Consider the following 22,027-nt stretch of genomic DNA (forward strand, 5'->3'; position numbering starts at 1 on the left):
GTGGAAGCAGCTTGAAGTGCATCCAACCAACTAACACATCCAACTGTGTATTATTGGAATGATTGATTGAACATTTTATTACCAGATGCAGAATGGGTACAATACAGTACGGCTCAATACACACAATTGTTAAGGGAATGCAGACCTACTTTCCATAGAACTTCATTCTTAGATGCTTCTATAGAAAGTAGGTAAAACAAATTAAAACGTTTTCTTTGCCCTATAGGAAAAAAACGTTTTCTTCGCCCTATTTTTTTATTTATTTTTTTAAACCTACTGTAGAGGGCCTAAACTTAACCAGTTGGACACCAAGCGTACAGTAATAAAATTAGCAATCAATCAATCAATCAACTCAATAGGCCATGCTCACTTAGAACAGCGCAGCACCCAGCTCTCTCTCAGTCTGACCTGCGTTGCAGACAGGAGTGTGTGTGTGTGTGTGTGTGTGTGTGTGTGTGTGTGTGTGTGTGTGTGTGTGTGTGTGTGTGTGTGTGTGTGTGTGTGTGTGTGTGTGTGTGTGTGTGGGGGGTGTGTGGCGGTGGGTGGAGACTAGAGCTAGCGCTGACAGTCAGAGAGAAGGAAAAAGAAATTGAAAAAAAAATGCAAATTAATCAATCAATCAAATCGCGATTTTTCTTTTGTTCTAGAATGACTCAAGACCCATCAATTACATCATCCAACATTGTTTAAAGGACTAACACATTCGCAGTGACAGAATCGCTTCATATTTAGTCGTTATGGCGCTATCAACATATCCATTTGTTGTCCGCGATCTTGTTTTCTCCCGGAGTGAGCCGGCGGAGTGATATGTGATTCGGTTGTGGGCGGGTCCTGAGCCCAGGACCGTGGATTGTTGCCAATAAAGACGTGTAAATGGACTGTTTCAGCCAATCAGAATCGAGAAATTTGCATGCCGTTGTATAATTACTATTATTATAGGCAAAGAGTTCTCCCAGACATACATTCGGTTTATTACAAACAAAGAAGAGATTAACAACTCTTCTACGCTTATATTTCATATCAACTGGATATAACTAACTAGCGACTATGAAGTAAGCGTGATTAGGAATAGTAATTGACCCAAGAACTTAGCGAGTTTAGCACCTCGCTGGGGGATATCGGGCGGCCACAGGGTTCTATCTCGAGTAGGTGATCTGAGATAGATAAGAGACAACCCGTCGGCATTCAACAGAAACCCTACCACCTCAATGCCTCATCTTCTCAAGTTGATTGATGACTTTGGCAATCTATCGGGATTTAGGATAAATTGGCCAAAGTCGGCCTTCCTACCACTTAACGCCCTTGCAAAGAATATACTCCTTCCAGGAAAAATACCAATGGTAAAACACTTCAGATGTTTAGGAGTTGAGGTATTCCCTACTATAAACCAAACGGTGAAGTACAATTACACAAAAGTCCAAGATAAGATCAATTACGACTTTGACAGGTGGTCCAAACTTAAAAATTCAGTACAGGCCCGAGTATCAATAGTTAAGATGAATGTCTTACCTAGAATCAACTTCATTAGCTCAATGTTACCGCTACCCCCTCCTGATGGTTACTGGAAAAAATGGAGTGTACAATTTGTTTGGAATAATAAACCTCCAAGAATAAAAAGATTCACCGCACAGAGAAACAAAGCCGACGGTGGATTAGCATTCCCAGACTTTTACCACTATTTTAAAGCGGACTCTTTAAGACCACTGACAACCTGGTTTGACTCCCAAGCATCAGTATCCTGGAGAAACTTAGAAGAAAAGATAGTAGCACCACATAGACTGCAGGACATAGTATACACCAAACTATCAATTAAGCAATATGAAGTGAAATTTGGCCCTCTTATTACACATGTGATTCGGTTATGGTGAGAAACACACAAAAAATATATTAACCAACATAATATACTAATAATAATACTCCCCTATTCAATAACAATGAACTCCTTATTGGGAAACAACCTATCAGATACCCCAAATGGGAAAAGCAGGGCGTATAAACAGTGATGGGCAAGCTACTTGGAAAATGTAGCAAGCTACACTACAAGTTACTCTCGATTAAATATAGCTCAACTACAATGGAAGCTATCCCCAGAGAAATGTAGCAAGCTACACTACAAGAATATGGCAAAAATAGCTAGCTACATCGGCACTACTTTTTTATTTTATTTTTTACTTCGTGACCAAGTTTCCACCAAACAAATAGGCAGGAAAAAAAAATTCTCAGTTTGATTGTTTATTATAAAACTGAAACAAGCCCTCGGTCTGGCTTTTTGTGTCATCCTTTTAACATGAACTTGTATTACACACTTCTTCAATATCTGAATAGTTTTACTTCATTTTACTAGTATTATGCTACCATGTATATACTACTACCAGTACCAACTATGCTAATATGTCTATACTACTACAGTATGTACTCAGAGTATAACACTCAAGCTTGACACTGACAAACAATACTACTTATCCTTGGCTGCTAGATATGTACCACTCCTACTGACTTGTTGTACACAATTTGTAAGTTGCTTTGAATGAAAGTGTCAGCTAAATGACCAAATGTATTTAAATATGTAACTCACAAAACATTCCATGGCCCCAAAATCATGTGGGGACCGCCCCTGGGGGTCCTGTCCCACAGGTTGAGAACCACTGCTTTTCCCTCTTTTTTTCTTTTCTCCACCCCAATAATATTGTTCATTTTCTGCCTACAGTGAAACATCATGATAGCAGCTATCTTAGTTAAAGCTGTTGACAAAGTGTACTGACTTGTGTGCTGTTTGGGAACAGTTGATTTTCATCAGCTCACCTGAATGTGTCTTCAAGTTGAGAGCAGCATAGTTTTAGCAGTTTTTTCAGTCAAACTCATAAATGTGTCCCAGATAGGGCCATGGAGAGTCATTGTTGTTATTGACATCATCATCTTCATCAATGCCATCGAACCCCTCTGCCATTTCGCTCAGACTGGTTCTTGTTCATGTAATCCGTTAAATTGCATTCATTCAATACGTCTGTTTTGATTTTCACTTCCTGCTTTGCGGCTGGAGTCCCGCCCTATCCTGCCTCTGATTGGCCTACCCATAACGTTTTGGCCTACCATACCCAATCGTGAAGTCGTCACTCATATCTAAACAAACCAAGCAACCAATCATAGTGGGTTTTTTACGGGGATTTTTTTTTCTCCTCGCAGATATTCTAGTGAATGAATGAATGAATGAATGAATGACTGTTTCTCTCGAAAGTAGCGTGTAACGTTTCTCGTCGCTACGTTACTACTTCGTTCTATAAAGAGCTCCGCTACAGAGACTGCTACCCTGGTTAAAAAGTAGCGAGCTACCAGCACGCTACTGAGAATTGTAGTTAAGCTATGTAGCGTCGCTACTTGTAGCAAGCTACTGCCCATCACTGTACATACATTGGGTGATGTTTTCAACAAACAGGGTTTTTGTAGCCATCATGATATACATACAAAATGTAACCTCACCAGTTCCACATATTATTTCTACACACAGTTATTAAAATGTTTGAAGGCTCATGGAGTCCCATTAAAAATACCAATTGAGCATCACAGATATCACAAATTCTTCTATGAAAGAGAGACATCGAGAGGATTCGTATCTGATTTTTATCATCACTTACTAACGTCTTCGTATGAAATCCTTCCCCTAGACTTAGTATGGAGGAGGGATATACCAGATTTGGAAGTAGATTTTGATTGGCAAGAAGTCTGGGCAAACGGTCGAATTGCATCACGCAACCCGGATCATCAACAAATTAATCTTAATTATATTCACAGGACATACCTGACTCCTATAAGATTGAACAGAATGGGACTTAGACAAGATTCTATATGTTCTTTATGTACAAATGGTGATGAGGGTGATACAAGAGTCTATGTGAGGCTCTGATACAGTGCTAGAGAGCTGGGTTGATACAGGAGTCTATGTGAGGCTCTGATACAGTGCTAGAGAGCTGGGTTGATACAGGAGTCTATGTGAGGCTTTGATACAGTGCTAGAGAGCTGGGTTGATACAGGAGTCTATGTGAGGCTCTGATACAGTGCTAGAGAGCTGGGTTGATACAGGAGTCTATGTGAGGCTTTGATACAGTGCTAGAGAGCTGGGTTGATACAGGAGTCTATGTGAGGCTTTGATACAGTGCTAGAGAGCTGGGTTGATACAGGAGTCTATGTGAGGCTCTGATACAGTGCTAGAGAGCTGGGTTGATACAGGAGTCTATGTGAGGCTTTGATACAGTGCTAGAGAGCTGGGTTGATACAGGAGTCTATGTGAGGCTCTGATACAGTGCTAGAGAGCTGGGTTGATACAGGAGTCTATGTGAGGCTTTGATACAGTGCTAGAGAGCTGGGTTGATACAGGAGTCTATGTGAGGCTCTTATACAGTGTTAGAGAGCTGGGTTGATACAGGAGTCTATGTGAGGTGCAGGCTTTGTGCCGTAGCGCCTTCTTGTGTTCATGTTTACCATCATTATTGATCTCACTGGGCAATGATGGACATTTTATTCAAATAAAATACTTGTCGTTGACCGGCTTGAAATGTATTCGAGAATTCAGGACCCTTGCCTGCTGCCCAGCCTATGTGCGAAGTTCCATCCAAATCAGATCAGAACTGTAGAGGACGTTATGGCTGGTGCAGACAGACAGACTGAGTGAATGCAACCATAGTGAATAACACAGACAAGCCAAGGTCAGAATCACAATACTCCATAATGACCAGAAAACTGTCCATAGAGTCTGAATTAAGGGCTGGAATAGTAAGTAATAGAAGCCATAGCAGCAATTATGGCTACGGCAGAAGTGACCTGAATCAGATTTTTTTTGGTCATATCATGTGACTCAGATCTGTTTTTGAGTGAAGAAAAATCACACAAAAAAAAAAAAAAAAAAAAAAAAAAAATCACACAAGAGGACCCAGGAAGACAGAGAGGACCCAGGAAGAGAGAGAGAGAGGACCCAGGAAGACAGAGAGGACCCAGGAAGACAGAGAGGACCCAGGAAGACAGACAGAGCAGACCCAGGAAGACAGAGAGGACCCAGGAAGACAGAGAGGACCCAGGAAGACAGAGAGGACCCAGGAAGACAGACAGAGAGGACAGAGGAAGACAGAAAGGACCCAGGAAGACAGTGAGGACCCAGGAAGACAGACAGAGAGGACCGAGGAAGACAGAGAGGACCCAGGAAGACAGAGAGGACCCAGGAAGACAGTGAGGACCCAGGAAGACAGTTAGGACCCAGGAAGACAGAGAGGACCCAGGAAGACAGACAGAGCGGACCCAGGAAGACAGAGAGGACCCAGGAAGACAGTGAGGACCCAGGAAGACAGACAGAGCGGACCCAGGAAGACAGAGAGGACCCAAGAAGACAGTGAGGACCCAGGAAGACAGAGAGGACCCAGGAAGACAGACAGAGAGGACCCAGGAAGACAGAGAGGACCCAGGAAGACAGAGAGGACCCAGGAAGACAGACAGAGCGGACCCAGGAAGACAGTGAGGACCCAGGAAGACAGAGAGGACCCAGGAAGACAGTGAGGACCCAGGAAGACAGTGAGGACCCAGGAAGACAGAGAGGACCCAGGAAGACAGACAGAGAGGACCCAGGAAGACAGTTAGGACCCAGGAAGACAGACAGAGAGGACCGAGGAAGACAGAGAGGACCCAGGAAGACAGAGAGGACCCAGGAAGACAGTGAGGACCCAGGAAGACAGACAGAGAGGACCGAGGAAGACAGAGAGGACCCGGGAAGACAGAGAGGACCCGGGAAGACAGTGAGGACCCAGGAAGACAGAGAGGACCCAGGAAGACAGAGAGGACCCGGGAAGACAGAGAGGACCCAGGAATACAGAGAGGACCCAGGAAGACAGTGAGGACCCAGGAAGACAGTTAGGACCCAGGAAGACAGACAGAGAGGACCCAGGAAGACAGAGAGGACCCAGGAAGACAGACAGAGAGGACCCAGGAAGACAGACAGAGAGGACCCAGGAAGACAGACAGAGAGGACCCAGGAAGACAGAGAGGACCCAGGAAGACAGTTAGGACCCAGGAAGACAGACAGAGAGGACCCAGGAAGACAGAGAGGACCCGGGAAGACAGAGAGGACCCAGGAAGACAGAGAGGACCCAGTAAGACAGACAGAGCGGACCCAGGAAGACAGAGAGGACCCAGGAAGACAGTGAGGACCCAGGAAGACAGCGAGGACCCAGGAAGACAGCGAGGACCCAGGAAGACAGTTAGGACCCAGGAAGACAGAGAGGACCCAGGAAGACAGAGAGGACCCAGGAAGACAGAGAGGACCCAGGAAGACAGACAGAGCGGACCCAGGAAGACAGAGAGGACCCAGGAAGACAGTGAGGACCCAGGAAGACAGAGAGGACCCAGGAAGACAGCGAGGACCCAGGAAGACAGTGAGGACCCAGGAAGACAGAGAGGACCCAGGAAGACAGAGAGGACCCAGGAAGACAGAGAGGACCCAGGAAGACAGAGAGAGGACCCAGGAAGACAGTGAGGACCCAGGAAGACAGAGAGGACCCAGGAAAACAGAGAGGACCCATGAAGACAGTGATGACCCAGGAAGACAGAGAGGACCCGGGAAGACTCAATGCCCTGAGATTTCTATAATCTTATATTTCACTAATAACAGTTAAAATAATTGGTAAACAAACATAATGCTGAAAATATACACTTTTACTGTATATCTCGGGCTTAAGAGGTTAACCCTGTGAGGCCCAAATTAAAAAGACATTAGCAACTTCAGAGGCCAGAGGGTGGGACATATAAACACATTTACTATCAAATAGCATTGTGAGGCTGAACAACAGGACTGTAACTGAGGGGTACAATTCCCTGACTGTATTAATCAAGTACTGATATCATTAATCACTACCGTCTATGTACTTCTGGCCAATACTGTACATGAGTATTATTAGATTGGAACACTCCCACAATAACACGGTTTTCCACACAGAATACTAGTTTAGAATATTTATTACACAAAGGGAATAGTATTACATGACTTAGTTGCGCTTATAAGGCAAATAGAATGTGCAGGTAAATCAATAATGGATATTAAGGATGATCTCTATGGTGCTCTGGGAAAAGGGGGTACTACCGGTTGTAAGCCAGCAGAGGGGGCCAAAGCTCTATGCAAGTCAATGGTTCACGGGGGCAATATCACCCCTGGAGCAGCGGGGATAGGCAACCTGGTCCCAGGATGCGCGCCGTGTAGGTGAGAGCCGTGGAGTCTCTGCTCCGGCAGAGACGGGCTCGAGTGGAGGTCCTCACGGTAGATGTGTAGATCCCACAGCAGCAGCGGGCAGACGGTTCTGCTCCAGCCGCCACAGTCAAAGCACTGAAGAATAATCCTTGCCGGAAAGTGGCTCTGCTGGCGGGGTAAATCCTCCGTGTTGCGCGGTAGTGCGCGGTGGTTCAGAGTTGAACTTGACGTTGGTCTCTCCTATTTGCACGCGGCTATAAGTGCTCTGTATAGACGCACAATTACTCACTTCACGTGGTCTTTGACTCGTAATGAAGGCTTTTACTAGTAAATAGCGAACGGTACCTTGAACAAAGGTATTAGGATAATACGACTCTATTTGGGGCGATACGAGCCCTGCTGTACCGCACGTTGCGTGGTGGGTAAGGCTTTACTCGGTAACTGAACCAGACTGAACTGAAGGCGAACTGAAAGAGAACTGCAAGGGGGGTTCTACATTTCTTGCGCCATATATATATGTACCGTGAACAAATAGTACCTATCTCATTTCTGTCGCCTCTCAGTCTCGTAGCCGTGGGCGAAAGCGGGCATGCCTGGGCAAGTCCTGGCGGCAGCTTTCAAGTCAGCTCGAGGGGGCAAGGCTTTACTCGGTACCTGGCGCCAGGGGATCGCTTCCAATAGGGGAACGAATACCATGGTCCGTCCTGCTAGACTAAAGGGATATTCAGTGCATATTGTACAAGGAATATACAGGGGATATCAAACGATATACAAATACTATACATGGGATCTCAGGCAATAAATATATATATTCGGTTTAATCTGACCCTTTGTAACAAGGACCAATTGACTATAAATGTGCTTAAAGGGGAACTATCTTATAATTGGCCTTTTTCAGTGTTTACCATTGTTTCTTAGCTATGTGGACTTATATTAATAGGATCTATGTCTCTAATTCTCATATTGGTGCATTCTTCCAATTCTCCTCACAATATTCACCCTCACTGAACTAGTGAACTGAGTCATCTGAAAATGTGCATATCTGTGATGTCAGAGATTTCTCAGCTGCATAATAATGTGGCAGTTGATGTGGCAGTTGGCACCAGGCCACACAGTGGTTGGAGCCCAGCCTCAAAACGGCTTAAGATCTTGAGGTAGAAAAATGTGGTTTTTGAGTACTTGATTAGAAATACAAAACAATGATAATTTTTTTTGTTGAAAAAAACCTAGGTGTTCCATAGACTCACAGGAATTGTGTAAAAGTGCCCAAATAGTGAAAGAAATTGTAAAATAGTTCCCCTTTAAAAAAATGTAAATAAACATTTTTTAATTTTAAATTTTGTACTTTTGTACTTTTAACCCTGTGAGGCCCAAATAAAAAAGACATTAGCAACTTCAGAGGCCAGAGGGTGAGACCTATAAACACATGAAGGGTGCCGTGACTGAAAAAAAAGTTGAGAAACGCTGGTACAGTATATGGTGTGGCTCTTTGTGGTACCACAGTCATTTTTGTGGCTCTTAGTCTCAGACTGGTTGGCCACCCCTGAACTACAGGTTATAATAAGAACTAGACAATTCCACGCGGGGGAAATTGTGAAAGTGTGGGTGACGCCTGTGCACCGCCGGCCAACGGGGGAGAGGGTCTCTTGCGAGTCTCTATGACAAACGGTTCAAAGGATACAAAAAGGGGGCGCGGCCTAAGGATCGGGGGAGTGGTCAACATAGACCAATCAAAGAGGATATCCCTACTGAGTGCAACGACACAACCCGCAACACTATTACACTATTACACACTATTACACACTATTACACTATTACACACTATTACACACTATTACACACTATTACACACTATTACACACTATTACACACTATTACACACTATTACACTATTACACACTATTACACACTATTACACTATTACACACTATTACACTATTACACACTATTACACTATTACACACTATTACACTATTACACTATTACACACTATTACACACTATTACACACTATTACACACTATTACACTATTACACACTATTACACTATTACACACTATTACACTATTACACACTATTACACACTATTACACACTATTACACTATTACACACTATTACACTATTACACACTATTACACTATTACACTATTACACACTATTACACTATTACACACTATTACACACTATTACACTATTACACACTATTACACACTATTACACTATTACACACTATTACACACTATTACACACTATTACACACTATTACACACTATTACACTATTACACTATTACACACTATTACACGATTACACACTATTACACTATTACACACTATTACACTATTACACTATTACACACTATTACACACTATTACACTATTACACACTATTACACTATTACACACTATTACACTATTACACACTATTACACACTATTACACTATTACACTATTACACACTATTACACTATTACACTATTACACACTATTACACTATTACACACTATTACACTATTACACACTATTACACTATTACACACTATTACACTATTACACTATTACACAATATTACACTATTACACACTATTACACACTATTACACACTATTACACTATTACACACTATTACACTATTACACTATTACACACTATTACACTATTACACACTATTACACTATTACACACTATTACACTATTACACACTATTACACTATTACACACTATTACACTATTACACACTATTACACTATTACACACTATTACACTATTACACACTATTACACACTATTACACTATTACACACTATTACACACTATTACACTATTACACACTATTACACTATTACACACTATTACACACTATTACACTATTACACTATTACACACTATTACACTATTACACACTATTACACTATTACACTATTACACACTATTACACACTATTACACACTATTACACTATTACACACTATTACACTATTACACACTATTACACTATTACACACTATTACACTATTACACACTATTACACTATTACACACTATTACACTATTACACTATTACACACTATTACACTATTACACACTATTACACTATTACACACTATTACACACTATTACACTATTACACACTATTACACACTATTACACTATTACACACTATTACACACTATTACACTATTACACACTATTACACTATTACACACTATTACACACTATTACACTATTACACTATTACACACTATTACACTATTACACTCTATTACACTATTACACACTATTACACACTATTACACTATTACACACTATTACACACTATTACACACTATTACACTATTACACACTATTACACACTATTACACTATTACACAATTACACTATTACACACTATTACACTATTACACTATTACACACTATTACACTATTACACACTATTACACACTATTACACTATTACACACTATTACACTATTACACTATTACACACTATTACACACTATTACACTATTACACACTATTACACACTATTACACACTATTACACAATATTACACACTATTACACTATTACACTATTACACACTATTACACTATTACACACTATTACACTATTACACACTATTACACTATTACACTATTACACACTATTACACACTATTACACTATTACACACTATTACACTATTACACACTATTACACACTATTACACTATTATACACTATTACACTATTACACTATTACACACTATTACACTATTACACTATTACACACTATTACACACTATTACACTATTACACACTATTACACTATTACACACTATTACACTATTACACACTATTACACTAGTACACACTATTACACTATTACACTATTACACACTATTACACTATTACACACTATTACACTATTACACACTATTACACTATTACACACTATTACACTATTACACACTATTACACACTATTACGCTATTACACTATTACACTATTACACACTATTACACTATTACACACTATTACACTATTACACACTATTACACACTATTACACTATTACACTATTACACACTATTACACTATTACACTATTACACACTATTACACTATTACACACTATTACACACTATTACACACTATTACACTATTACACACTATTACACTATTACACTATTACACACTATTACACTATTACACAATATTACACTATTACACACTATTACACTATTATTACACTATTACACACTATTACACTATTACACACTATTACACTATTACACTATTACACACTATTACACTATTACACACTATTACACTATTACACACTATTACACTATTACACATTATTACACTATTACACCGAGTACAATGGCACAATCCGCAAGTCTCTACGACAAACGGTTCAAGAGATACACTGAGGGGGTGTGGCCTAAGGGGGCGTGGTCTAAGGATCGGGGGAGTGGTCAACATCGACCAATGAAAGGTGGTCAACATCGACCAATGGCACAATCCGCAAGTCTCTACGACAAACGGTTCAAGAGATACACTGAGGGGGTGTGGCCTAAGGGGGCGTGGTCTAAGGATCGGGGGAGTGGTCAACATCGACCAATGAAAGGTGGTCAACAGGGGGAGTGGTCAACATCGACCAATGAAAGGTGGTCAACATCGACCAATGGCACAATCCGCAAGTCTCTACGACAAACGGTTCAAGAGATACACTGAGGGGGTGTGGCCTAAGGGGGCGTGGTCTAAGGATCGGGGGAGTGGTCAACATCGACCAATGAAAGGGGGTCAACAGGGGGAGTGGTCAACATCGACCAATGAAAGGTGGTCAACATCGACCAATGGCACAATCCGCAAGTCTCTACGACAAACGGTTCAAGAGATACACTGAGGGGGTGTGGCCTAAGGGGGCGTGGTCTAAGGATCGGGGGAGTGGTCAACATCGACCAATGAAAGGTGGTCAACATGGACCAATGAAAAATGAAAGAGGATATCCCTACTGAGTACAATGACACAACCCACAAGACAGAGGGCGCTGTCCAACAATTCAGTAGTGCAACACAGTGATGGCCAATGATGGGTTAAGTGGATGATGTCATTGGCAGGTCAGCTCAGCCATGAGCCCTGAGCCTCACAGCTGTTAAGCCTGAACCAATCAGCCATGAGCACAATGACTTGCATATTCTGAAACTTCTTTACATGACTGCATTGTCACGTTGATTAAAAGAAAACTATAAGAGATGAAGCGTTGAGACTCGCACAAGAGCACTACAACGAGTAGGCGAAGGGTTGTGCGCGAGATTGTGGCATTCGTGCGATATTGTGGCACTCCTTCGGCGATCGGAACAGAAGGCTAAAAAAAAATGGATTTCTAGAGGGCGATTGCATGGCGGTCAATGGGGGGGAGAACCTTCAAACAAATGGTCGTCAGTTGAGATAGAAATGTCCAATTCCATTTATTTTTCTTTTGTGAGCGGGATGACAGCCGTGTCATCGTTTTGATGTGTTTGTTTTATTTCTACGTCCAAAATTGAGATCACACTCGCAATTCACCCAAGGTAGGGGGAAAAAGATTATTTCAGCTGCTACACTCTAAATTGCAATGCATTCCCAATGGGACCGAAATTTTACCGTTTAAAGTTGATTCGTAGCCAGACGGTGCGGTGAAACTTTTACGAGTTCGGAGACCGCAGTTGCCATAGGCAAGCCGCTCGTTTTGATACCTTTCACGTGTATGGTGCGCGAACGCGTACGTGTTGCAAAGTGTTTGAAACTCTAAATTGCACTGTATTTCCGAAATATTACCGTTTAAAGTCGATTCGTAGCCAGACGGTGCCGTGAAACTTTACGAGTTCGAATATCACATCGAGTTGGAGCAAGCCGGTCGTTTTGATACCTTTCACGTGTATGGGGCGCGAACGCTCTGGCACGAGTGTTGTTGGGAAAATCGGTGGATCTCGCACTCTAAATTGCATGCATTTCTGAAATTTTACCGTTTAAAGTCGATTCGTAGCCAGACGGTGCGGTGAAACTTTACGAGTTCGGAGACCGGTGTTGCCATCGGCAAGCCGCTCGTTTTGATACCTTTCACGTGTATGGGGCGCGAACGCTTACGTGTTGCAAAGTGTTTGCAAAATCGGTGGAATAAATAAATAAATAAAAAGAGTATGGATATGTATAGTGTGGGTGGCAACCTGGCTTCGCCAGGTCACCCACACTAACTACAGGTTATAATAGGAACTACAGGAAAATAGCCTCTGAACTACAGGTTATAATAGGACCTACAGGTAAATAGCCTCTGAACTAGAGGTTATAATAGGACCTACAGGCCTCTGTACTAGAATACAATGTTTATTGTCAGATGTTTGTGAATGCCATTACCCAAATGTCTGAATAGCTAAATAAGTGTGTGTGTGTGTGTGTGTGTGTGTAGGCGTGTGTGAAATACATGAATATAGGCAATACAATTAGATCTGAATATAGAAATATGAGGAAAATAAACAGTGTAAACAATATAATTTACTCTGAATAAGAAAATGACAAAAATAAACAGTGTAAAGAAAAGGTGCAGATGAGGGTCCGTGTGCCCCATCGGTTATAATGTGTGTGTGTGTGTGTGTGTGTGTGTGTGTGTGTGTGTGTGTGTGTGTGTGTGTGTGTGTGTGTGTGTGTGAATGTGTCTATGCGAGTGTGTGTGTGTGTGTGTGTGTGTGTGTGTGTGTGTGTGTGTGTGTGTGTGTGTGTGTGTGTGTGTGTGTGTGTGTGTGTGTGTGTGTGTGAGAGAGTGTGTGTGAGAGTGTGTGGGTGTATGTGTTTGTGTGAGTGTGTATGCGAGTGTGTGAGAGTGTGTGTGTATGTGTTTGTGTGAGTGAGAGTGTTTTGATGCATCCTCCCCTCCACTCCACCGCCTCATGTCCTGGTACTGTACATGCGTTGCCATAGCTACCTGGGTACAGGTGCAGCGTCTCGTTGTTGCAGAAGTCGGTGAAGCAGCAGTTCCGCCTGTAGACGTTACGGGAGCTGTAGCAGAACATCTGGCTCATCTCCGACGGCGACAGGCAGGACTTCAGAGGCTCCTCCTTCCCGTCACTCATCATCACGGAGTTCCAGCAGGCCCCGCCCTCGCCCGTCTCACAGGTGTGATTGGTGGTGGTGCACAGCTGACAGACGCACTTCAGAGCTGCAAACGGAACGCATTGTTTATAAATGGTAAATATGGTGCATTTATATAGATTCAAGATTATTTATTGTCATGTGCACAGTTATACAGACAGTTTGCCGTACAATGAAAATCTTACTTTGCTACTGTATTCCGCCCTTCACACAAAATCACACAATACTTAACTAAAAAAGAACAATTTAAATACAAGCGAATGCTAAACATAAGGAGATATTTTTTTATAAAAAAGGTATAAGATATATATTGTAGCGACCTTGGGATGGGGGGAAGAAATGTATTTTGTGGTGTCTGTGATAGTACTGTCCTGTGATGTCTTGTGTGTTATTGTTGTTACTGTATTGTGTTGTGTTTTACATGTAAACATTTTAAAATAAGTCTTATCACAAATTATTACAGTGACTGAGTAACATTGACATTATTGCATGTTCCGTTCACAGTGTAGGATCCAGCAGTGTTTACTAATATAAATATATGGAGGTGACAATAGTCTATCAGTGAGCTGGATGCAATCCTACCTGGAGGGGAGAGAGCAGATGGTGGAGGTAAACGGTACCCTACCCCCCCCCCCCCCCCCCCCCCCCCCCCCTCACAGTAAGCTGTGGTGTTCCACAAGGAAGCATACTAGGTCCGTTACTGTTCCTAATTTATGCAAATGACATGTCGTCAGCTTGTGACTGCAACTTGTTCCTGTTTGCGGACGACTCAGCCCTGCTGGTCTCTGACAAGAACAAGTTACAGGTTGAAAAAACCCTCAGCTCAGAACTAGGCAAAATCTGCATATGGCTCGCTGATAACAAACTATCATTACACATGGGCAAAACAGAGTCCATTCTCTTCGGTTCAAATAACAAACTCAGCAAGACCGATGGCTTCTCAGTTACAGTGGGTGACAATATTGTCACAAGGAAAGAAGATATTACCTACCTGGGTTCCATCCTAGAGGCAAATCTTTCCTGTGACAAAATGGCATCCAATGTAATAAAAAAAGTCAACCAACGAACTCGATTCTTGTACCGGATCTCCTCACTGGTAAACAAGAATACCCTGAAGACTCTGGCAGGAGCACTCATTCAAGGGTACTACGACTATGCTTGCACCTCATGGTACCAAAGCACCTCAAAGGCGCTAAAAACAAAATTACAAACATCTCAAAACAAACTGGCCAGACTACTGCTTGACCTTACTCCTAGAACCCACCTCACCCCTGCCCACTTTGACAACCTAGGATGGCTTAGAGTAGACGACAGAGTACAGCAACTTGCAATGGGCCTGGTCTACAAGATACACTACACGACCAAGGTACCCATGTACATGTCAAAATACTTCCCAAAGGTCAGTGAATACCACGATCACAACACCAGAGGGAGCTCCACAAATCATGTTAAACCCAGATTCGGCTCAAACAAGGGACTAAACACGTTTCGCAATTATGCCACATCAATGTGGAACGCCCTACCCAAAGCTGTAAAGGAATGTGAATCACTACCCACTACCCACTATCCACAAAAACACTCTCAAAAAACACCTACGGCAGACTGCAATTCGAAACTGGCCCCTGTAAATGTCCTAACACAACCCCCTCCAATGTACAGTAAAAATTACCAAGTATGGTCTTGTCAATATTCCAATGTACAGTTTTGCTTGTACAGTTGTACAGTGTCCCCCACCCACCCCTCCTACCCCCCCCCCCCCCCCCCCCCCCCCCACACTCCTACCCAACCTCCCCCCACCCACCCAACCAGTTATGCAGGTGTCGAGGTTTGAATCCACACGTCGAGGCCCTCACCGGAACCATCTCAACCAGCTCTTTTGAAACATACATCGTCTTTTATGAAAGCAAAATAATTCAGAGTGTGTTTGTCTCATAACTTAGAAGCTATGCCATGAAAACTGGCTGTTATATAACCTCATATAGACACTTTCCAATAGACACCAATTAACTCGTTAATTGGTTAATTCACTGAAGGGGAAAGGATGCTTTAATTTATACTTACATTAATCCCCTTGGGGAAACTCTTCCTCTGCATTTGACCCATTCTAACTATTTTAGGAGCAGTGGGCAGCCACAGTCCAGTACCTATGGTCCAACTCCAGTTGTAATGCCAGTACCTTGGTCCAGGGACCAACTCCAGTTGTAATGCCAGTACCTTGGTCCAGGGACCAACTCCAGTTGTAATGCCAGTACCTTGGTCCAGGGACCAACTCCAGTTGTAATGACGGGTACCTTGGTCCAGGGACCAACTCCAGTTGTAATGACGGGTACCTTGGTCCAGGGACCAACTCCAGTTGTAATGACGGGTACCTTGGCCAAGAGACCAACTCCAGTTGTAATGCCAGTACCTTGGTCCAGGGACCAACTCCAGTTGTAATGCCAGTACCTTGGTTCAGGGACCAAATCCAGTTGTAATGACGGGTACCTTGTAGGGCTGCACGATTTTGGGAAATAATCTAATTGCGATTTTTCTGACAGATATTGCGATTGCGATTACATTTGCGATTATAATTTTTTTTAAGAAGCCCCACAGAGGTTTATTATAAAATGCGGCTTGCATCTGGCCTACGCGTGGGTCTGTTCGGGACACCGAGTCTGAAAATGTTTCTTTTTACCTGGGAATCGATACCGGTACGGTACCCAACGGTACCGTTTTTTTCTGTACTTTACTCTCCCTCTCTGAAGTAAACTTCACAACACACAATCTAAAACCCCTTACCTCCCTCTCCCAAATTGTTCCTACAACAATTTTTTTATGTTGCATGATCATGTATATTTATTTTGTATTATAATTTTTTTTGTGTTTAAATATCAACATTATCTGGCAATCCTCAGTAAATACTATCAAACTCCTCTGATGTCAGACCAGATATGAGACGCGTGCACACACACACACACAGAAAAGGAGAATGGCTTAAATGATTTTAGAATACTTCAGCTAATGAAGTTAAATGTTTATTATCATCAACTATCCAGTTCGTTTTTATAGTGCAACGTTTTTCTACTTTTCTACATTAATTGAACCAGTAGAGAGAGAGATGCCCCCCCCCCCCCCCCCCCCCCCCCCCGAGCCCCGCTCCCCCCCACCCTTTCCTTACTCAGCTCAGATGTTTTCTCTGACTTGAGCAGGGTTAGCTAGGAACAGCTTTCTCAAGCTTCGCACCTTGGGCATGGAATGGGCTACAGGACCATTATCCACTTAGACACCCCGGTCTCTCTTGGTGAATTTAAATCTGTATTACATAACTTCCTACAAGAAGAATGTTGCTGCTTTCTGTAGTCGGGTCCCAACTGCAAAATTACTGTATTACCCTGTATTATACACTTTTACTATCATGTAGACTATTCTACTTTGTGTTTTTGTGTTTACATGTGATGTATTGTATACATGCACATTTATTATGTTCTTGTGTGATGTATGGCACATTTTATTGCTGTGTGATGTATTGCAAATGTTATTGCTGTCATCTTCGCCAGGTCTCCCTTGCAAAGGAGATCTTGTATCTCAATGGGACTTCCTGGTTAAATAAAAAAAATAATAAAAAAAGATTTTTTTTAAATTGCAGGCTTGGCGATTTGATAATTGCATCATTCCAAATCGCGATTTCGATTAAAAAACGATTAATCGTGCAGCCCTAGTACCTTGGCCAAGAGACCAACTCCAGTTGTAATGCCAGTACCTTGGTCAAAGGACCAACTCCAGTTGTAATGCCAGTACCTTGGTCAAGGGACCAACTCCAAGTCAAGTCAAGTCAAGTCAAGAGTTTTATTTGTCACGGCATACAAGTATACAGTGAAATGCGGGGGGTCTTGCCCGCAACGATTGTGCATAATACAATAATAATAATATAATAAGAATCCAATAGAACGACATTGTGCAATAATACAAGTAATCAAAGTAGGGCATATCGGTATATGTACATGAGTTTTTACAGAGCATGGTAGGACATGCTAGGTCCTGTGATACACTGTTAGCTACAGATGAGGCACTGGGTCTTTATGTACACTGCTATACAATGCTATATTATACAATCTCAAGTTATACTATTCTTAAAGTGACCTTTCCTTTTGTAAAGTGACCATAAGTGTGAGCGTGTGCAGCATGAGTGTGTGTGTGCTCATGTTAAAGTGGCTGCTAGTGTGTGAGCGTGTACAGTGTGTGTGTTGTGTGTGTGCTCATGTGTGCTTGTGTGTGGAGAGTTCAGTGTTCAAGGCTCTGATGGCCTGGGGGAAGAAGCTGAGCCGAAGTCTCTCTGTCCTAGTTGCTGGTGTTCGCAGGCGTTTGCCTGACCGCAGCAGCTTGAACAGGCTGTTGTTGGGGTGGTGAGGGTCTTTCATTATTCTGCAGGCTCTGGATTTGCACCTCTTGTTATATAGGACCTGCAGGGGTGGTAGTGCAATACCCGTAGTACACTCAGCTGAGTGCACCACTCTCTGTAGGGCCTTCTTGTCCTGTGCCGTGCTGTTTACCAGGCAGTGATGTTTCCAGTCAAGATGCTCTCTACAGCTCCGGAGTAGAAGGACTGGAGTATCTTCCCCGATACTCTGAACTTCCTTAACTGTCTCGCCTTTTTTACGACTGAGTCTATGTGTGTTGTCCATGTCAGATCCTCTGAGATGTGGACCCCCAGGTACTTGAAGCTGCTCACCCTGTCCACGGTAGCCCCGTTTATCCTCAGTGGTGTGTGTGTCCCCTGCTGTCTTCTCCTAAAATCCACGATCAGCTCCTTGGTTTTACCAATGTTCAGGAGCAGGCTGTTGTCCTGGCACCAGCGTTCCAGTACCTCAACCTCCTCCCGGTAGGCCTTCTCGTCGTTGTCCGAGATCAGCCCTACCACCACTGTGTCGTCCGCAAACTTCACTATGGAGTTGGAGCTGCACTTGGCCACACAGTCATGTGTGTATAGTGAATACAGCAGGGGGCTCAGAACACAGCCCTGGGGGGACCCGATGCTCAGGGTGATGGTGTTGGAAGTCTGACCCCCCACCCTGACCGCCTGGGGCCTTTCACTCAGAAAGTCCAGTATCCAGGCGCTCAGAGCGGAGCTCAGACCCAGCTCGATCAGATTGTCCACCAGTCTGGTGGGGACTATGGTGTTGAACGCTGAGCTGTAGTCAATGAACAACAGTCTCACATAGCCCCCCTTCTGGCGGTCTAGGTGAGAAAGGGTGCTGTGCAGTACTTGGTAGACCGCATCATCAGTGGACCGGTTTGGCCTGTATGCAAATTGCATAGGGTCCATATCACTGGGGAGGGAGGCACAAATGTGATCCTTAACACTTTCAGTGCCCATCACGTCATATGACGTTTTATCAGTCTGAATGCCTGAATGCCCACGACGTGTATTATCGTTTAATTTTTTTATGATATGATTTCATATTTCATCAACCGAGTCTCCCGTTGGTACACCAGCCCCATCAGCAGCTCAGAATGGAAAAAAGCACCCCCTATCGTCTATCCCTGAGTAACTGCACGTCAGTCGCTTAGAGTGACCTGGGATCAGTCGCTATTTAGAGACAGGGCCAGCTGGCCCCCTGAGCTGGCAAGCCGTCTGATGAACATGGAAGTGATCGCGGGACGGGAATCAGCCTGGAATATATATTCACAGTAGCCAATCGATAGTAGACAGTAGTGATCGATTTTTGGAATGGCGATCAGGAATTGGAATGATCTTTTTGGAGAACATCTGATCTGAGGTAAGGAATCTATTTTACCAGTCTGGGGATAATCAGAGTTGTATTGGCTGAGATATCAACGTCTCCCATATGTGTGTGTGTGTGTGTGTGTATGTGTGTGCGATCACTGATGAGGAACTCAGATAATCGATTTTCAGCTCGCGGCCCCAGCGTGCATACGTACACATTTTTCGGCCGATTTATAAATCGTTTTTAAATAAACGCTAGATTATCGATAGTATTTAAATTACAAAGTTTTTGTGTATTCTAGAATATTCCAGTAAACGTCTTTTATCATGGAATCTTTTTATTTTCCTTGAAAACGAGGGCTTTTCAAAATGCTATAAAACGAAAATGAACCGATAAAAAAACAATCCGCTTCGACAATGTTGACTGGAAAACGAGTCATTGATAAGCGACGGGCAGATTAGACACATAGCCATAATTTAAAACATAGATTAGGCGTTATTAACGCTAACATTGAAGTGGATGGTGGGCATTCAAGCACTAAATCGTGCGCCCCCTGCTGGCACTGAAAGTGTTAACCAGCCTCTCAAAACATTTCATGGCCACAGAGGTTTTGGCCAATCCAGTTGTAATGACAGTACATTGGTCAAGGGACCAACTCCAGTTGTAATGTCAGTACCTTGGTCAAGGGACCAACTCCAGTTGTAATGTCAATACCTTGGTTGTTACAAAGGGTCAGATTAAACCGAATATATATATTTATTACTTGAGATATATTGTATAATATTTGTATATCGTCTGATATCCCTTGTATATTCTTTGTACATATACACGGAATATCCCTTTACCTAGGTACAGGCCAGACCATAATATTCGTTCTCCTATTGGACAGCGACCCCTAGGCGCCAGCGACCATACCCCCAATGGCGAGTTCAAAGCCACCGCTAAGGCTTGTCTCAACATGTCCAGGTTTGCGCAGTAATACGAGACAGAACTGAGGTTGGCACTAGATTATTCACCTTACGTATAAATACGGCGCAGGTGGAAACAGCAGCACTTCGTTCACTTCGTTCAGTTCATTCAGTTCATCATTCGTTCAAAGTAACGTCTAGTTGAGTTCATTACGTTAAAGCCTTCACCACGAGTCAACGACCAAGTGAAGTGAGCAACCTTGCGTCTAAATAAGAGCACTTAGAACCGCGTGCGAATAGGATAGTAAAAGTGTCCGAGTTTAGTGAAATAACGTCAAGTTCGACCTAGTTAATGTGAAGTATAGTGCACAGGAGAATCTACACCGGCGAATGCAGAGCCTTTTCCGGCTGGATTATATTGCTTTGGTACTGTGGCTGCTGGAGCAGAGAACCGTCTACCCCACTGCTGTGTGGGATCTACCCGTGAGGAGCATCACTCGAGCCCGTCTCTAGGAAGAGGCTGGCTGGCTTTCATCCATGCTGTCGCGCATACTTGGATTATAGCTGCTGCTTTTGTCTGCCGATCGAGGGGAGTATATGTACCGCCTCCCGTAGCTGGAGCTTATTGATTCCCCGTTGATCCAGACTTTTGCATCCGAACATTCCTCTCCCCTGCTGGCTTACAACCGGAGGGAACCCCCTTAGTATCTCCAGCTGACTACGAGTGTGCCTTATATAATTCTTATGCTACAGGTGGGATTAATTATACCCATCGTAATATGCTCATGGACTTACGCTCTTGACCTACTTAAGTGTTCTTCGCCATATAAGCGCAATTCATAATTCTCAATCTTGTAACCTATTGTTGCTTACTATAATAATAAATCCCTCCAAATATGACTTTCTTTGTTAAGCTGTATTCTTGTGTGGGTGTTCACCATATATACCGTGTACTGTATGGCCAGTAATTAAAGTACATAACTAAGTAGTGGTTTAATAATACCATACTCTCAATACAGTCAGGGAATTGTACCCCTCAGTTACATTGGTCAAGAGACCAACTCCAGTTGTAATGCCAGTACCAACTCCAG

At 42.9% G+C, this 22,027-nt stretch overlaps 1 protein-coding gene across 1 annotated transcript in view; it reads right to left on the minus strand.

The window, feature by feature from the left end:
• Positions 1-22,027, minus strand: part of acvr1c (activin A receptor type 1C) — a gene marked incomplete at its 3' end in the record, with an annotated part of 294,391 nt that overhangs the window by 124,361 nt on the left and 148,003 nt on the right. Inside the window, exon 2 of the mRNA XM_084310466.1 lies at positions 14,157-14,390. Coding sequence (XP_084166592.1) covers positions 14,157-14,390 — 234 coding nt within the window. The remainder of the gene's footprint in view (positions 1-14,156; positions 14,391-22,027) is intronic.

The sequence above is a fragment of the Notolepis coatsorum genome, assembly GCF_963971535.1.
Source record: "Notolepis coatsorum genome assembly, chromosome: 3".
NCBI classification, from domain to species: Eukaryota; Metazoa; Chordata; class Actinopteri; order Aulopiformes; family Paralepididae; genus Notolepis; species Notolepis coatsorum.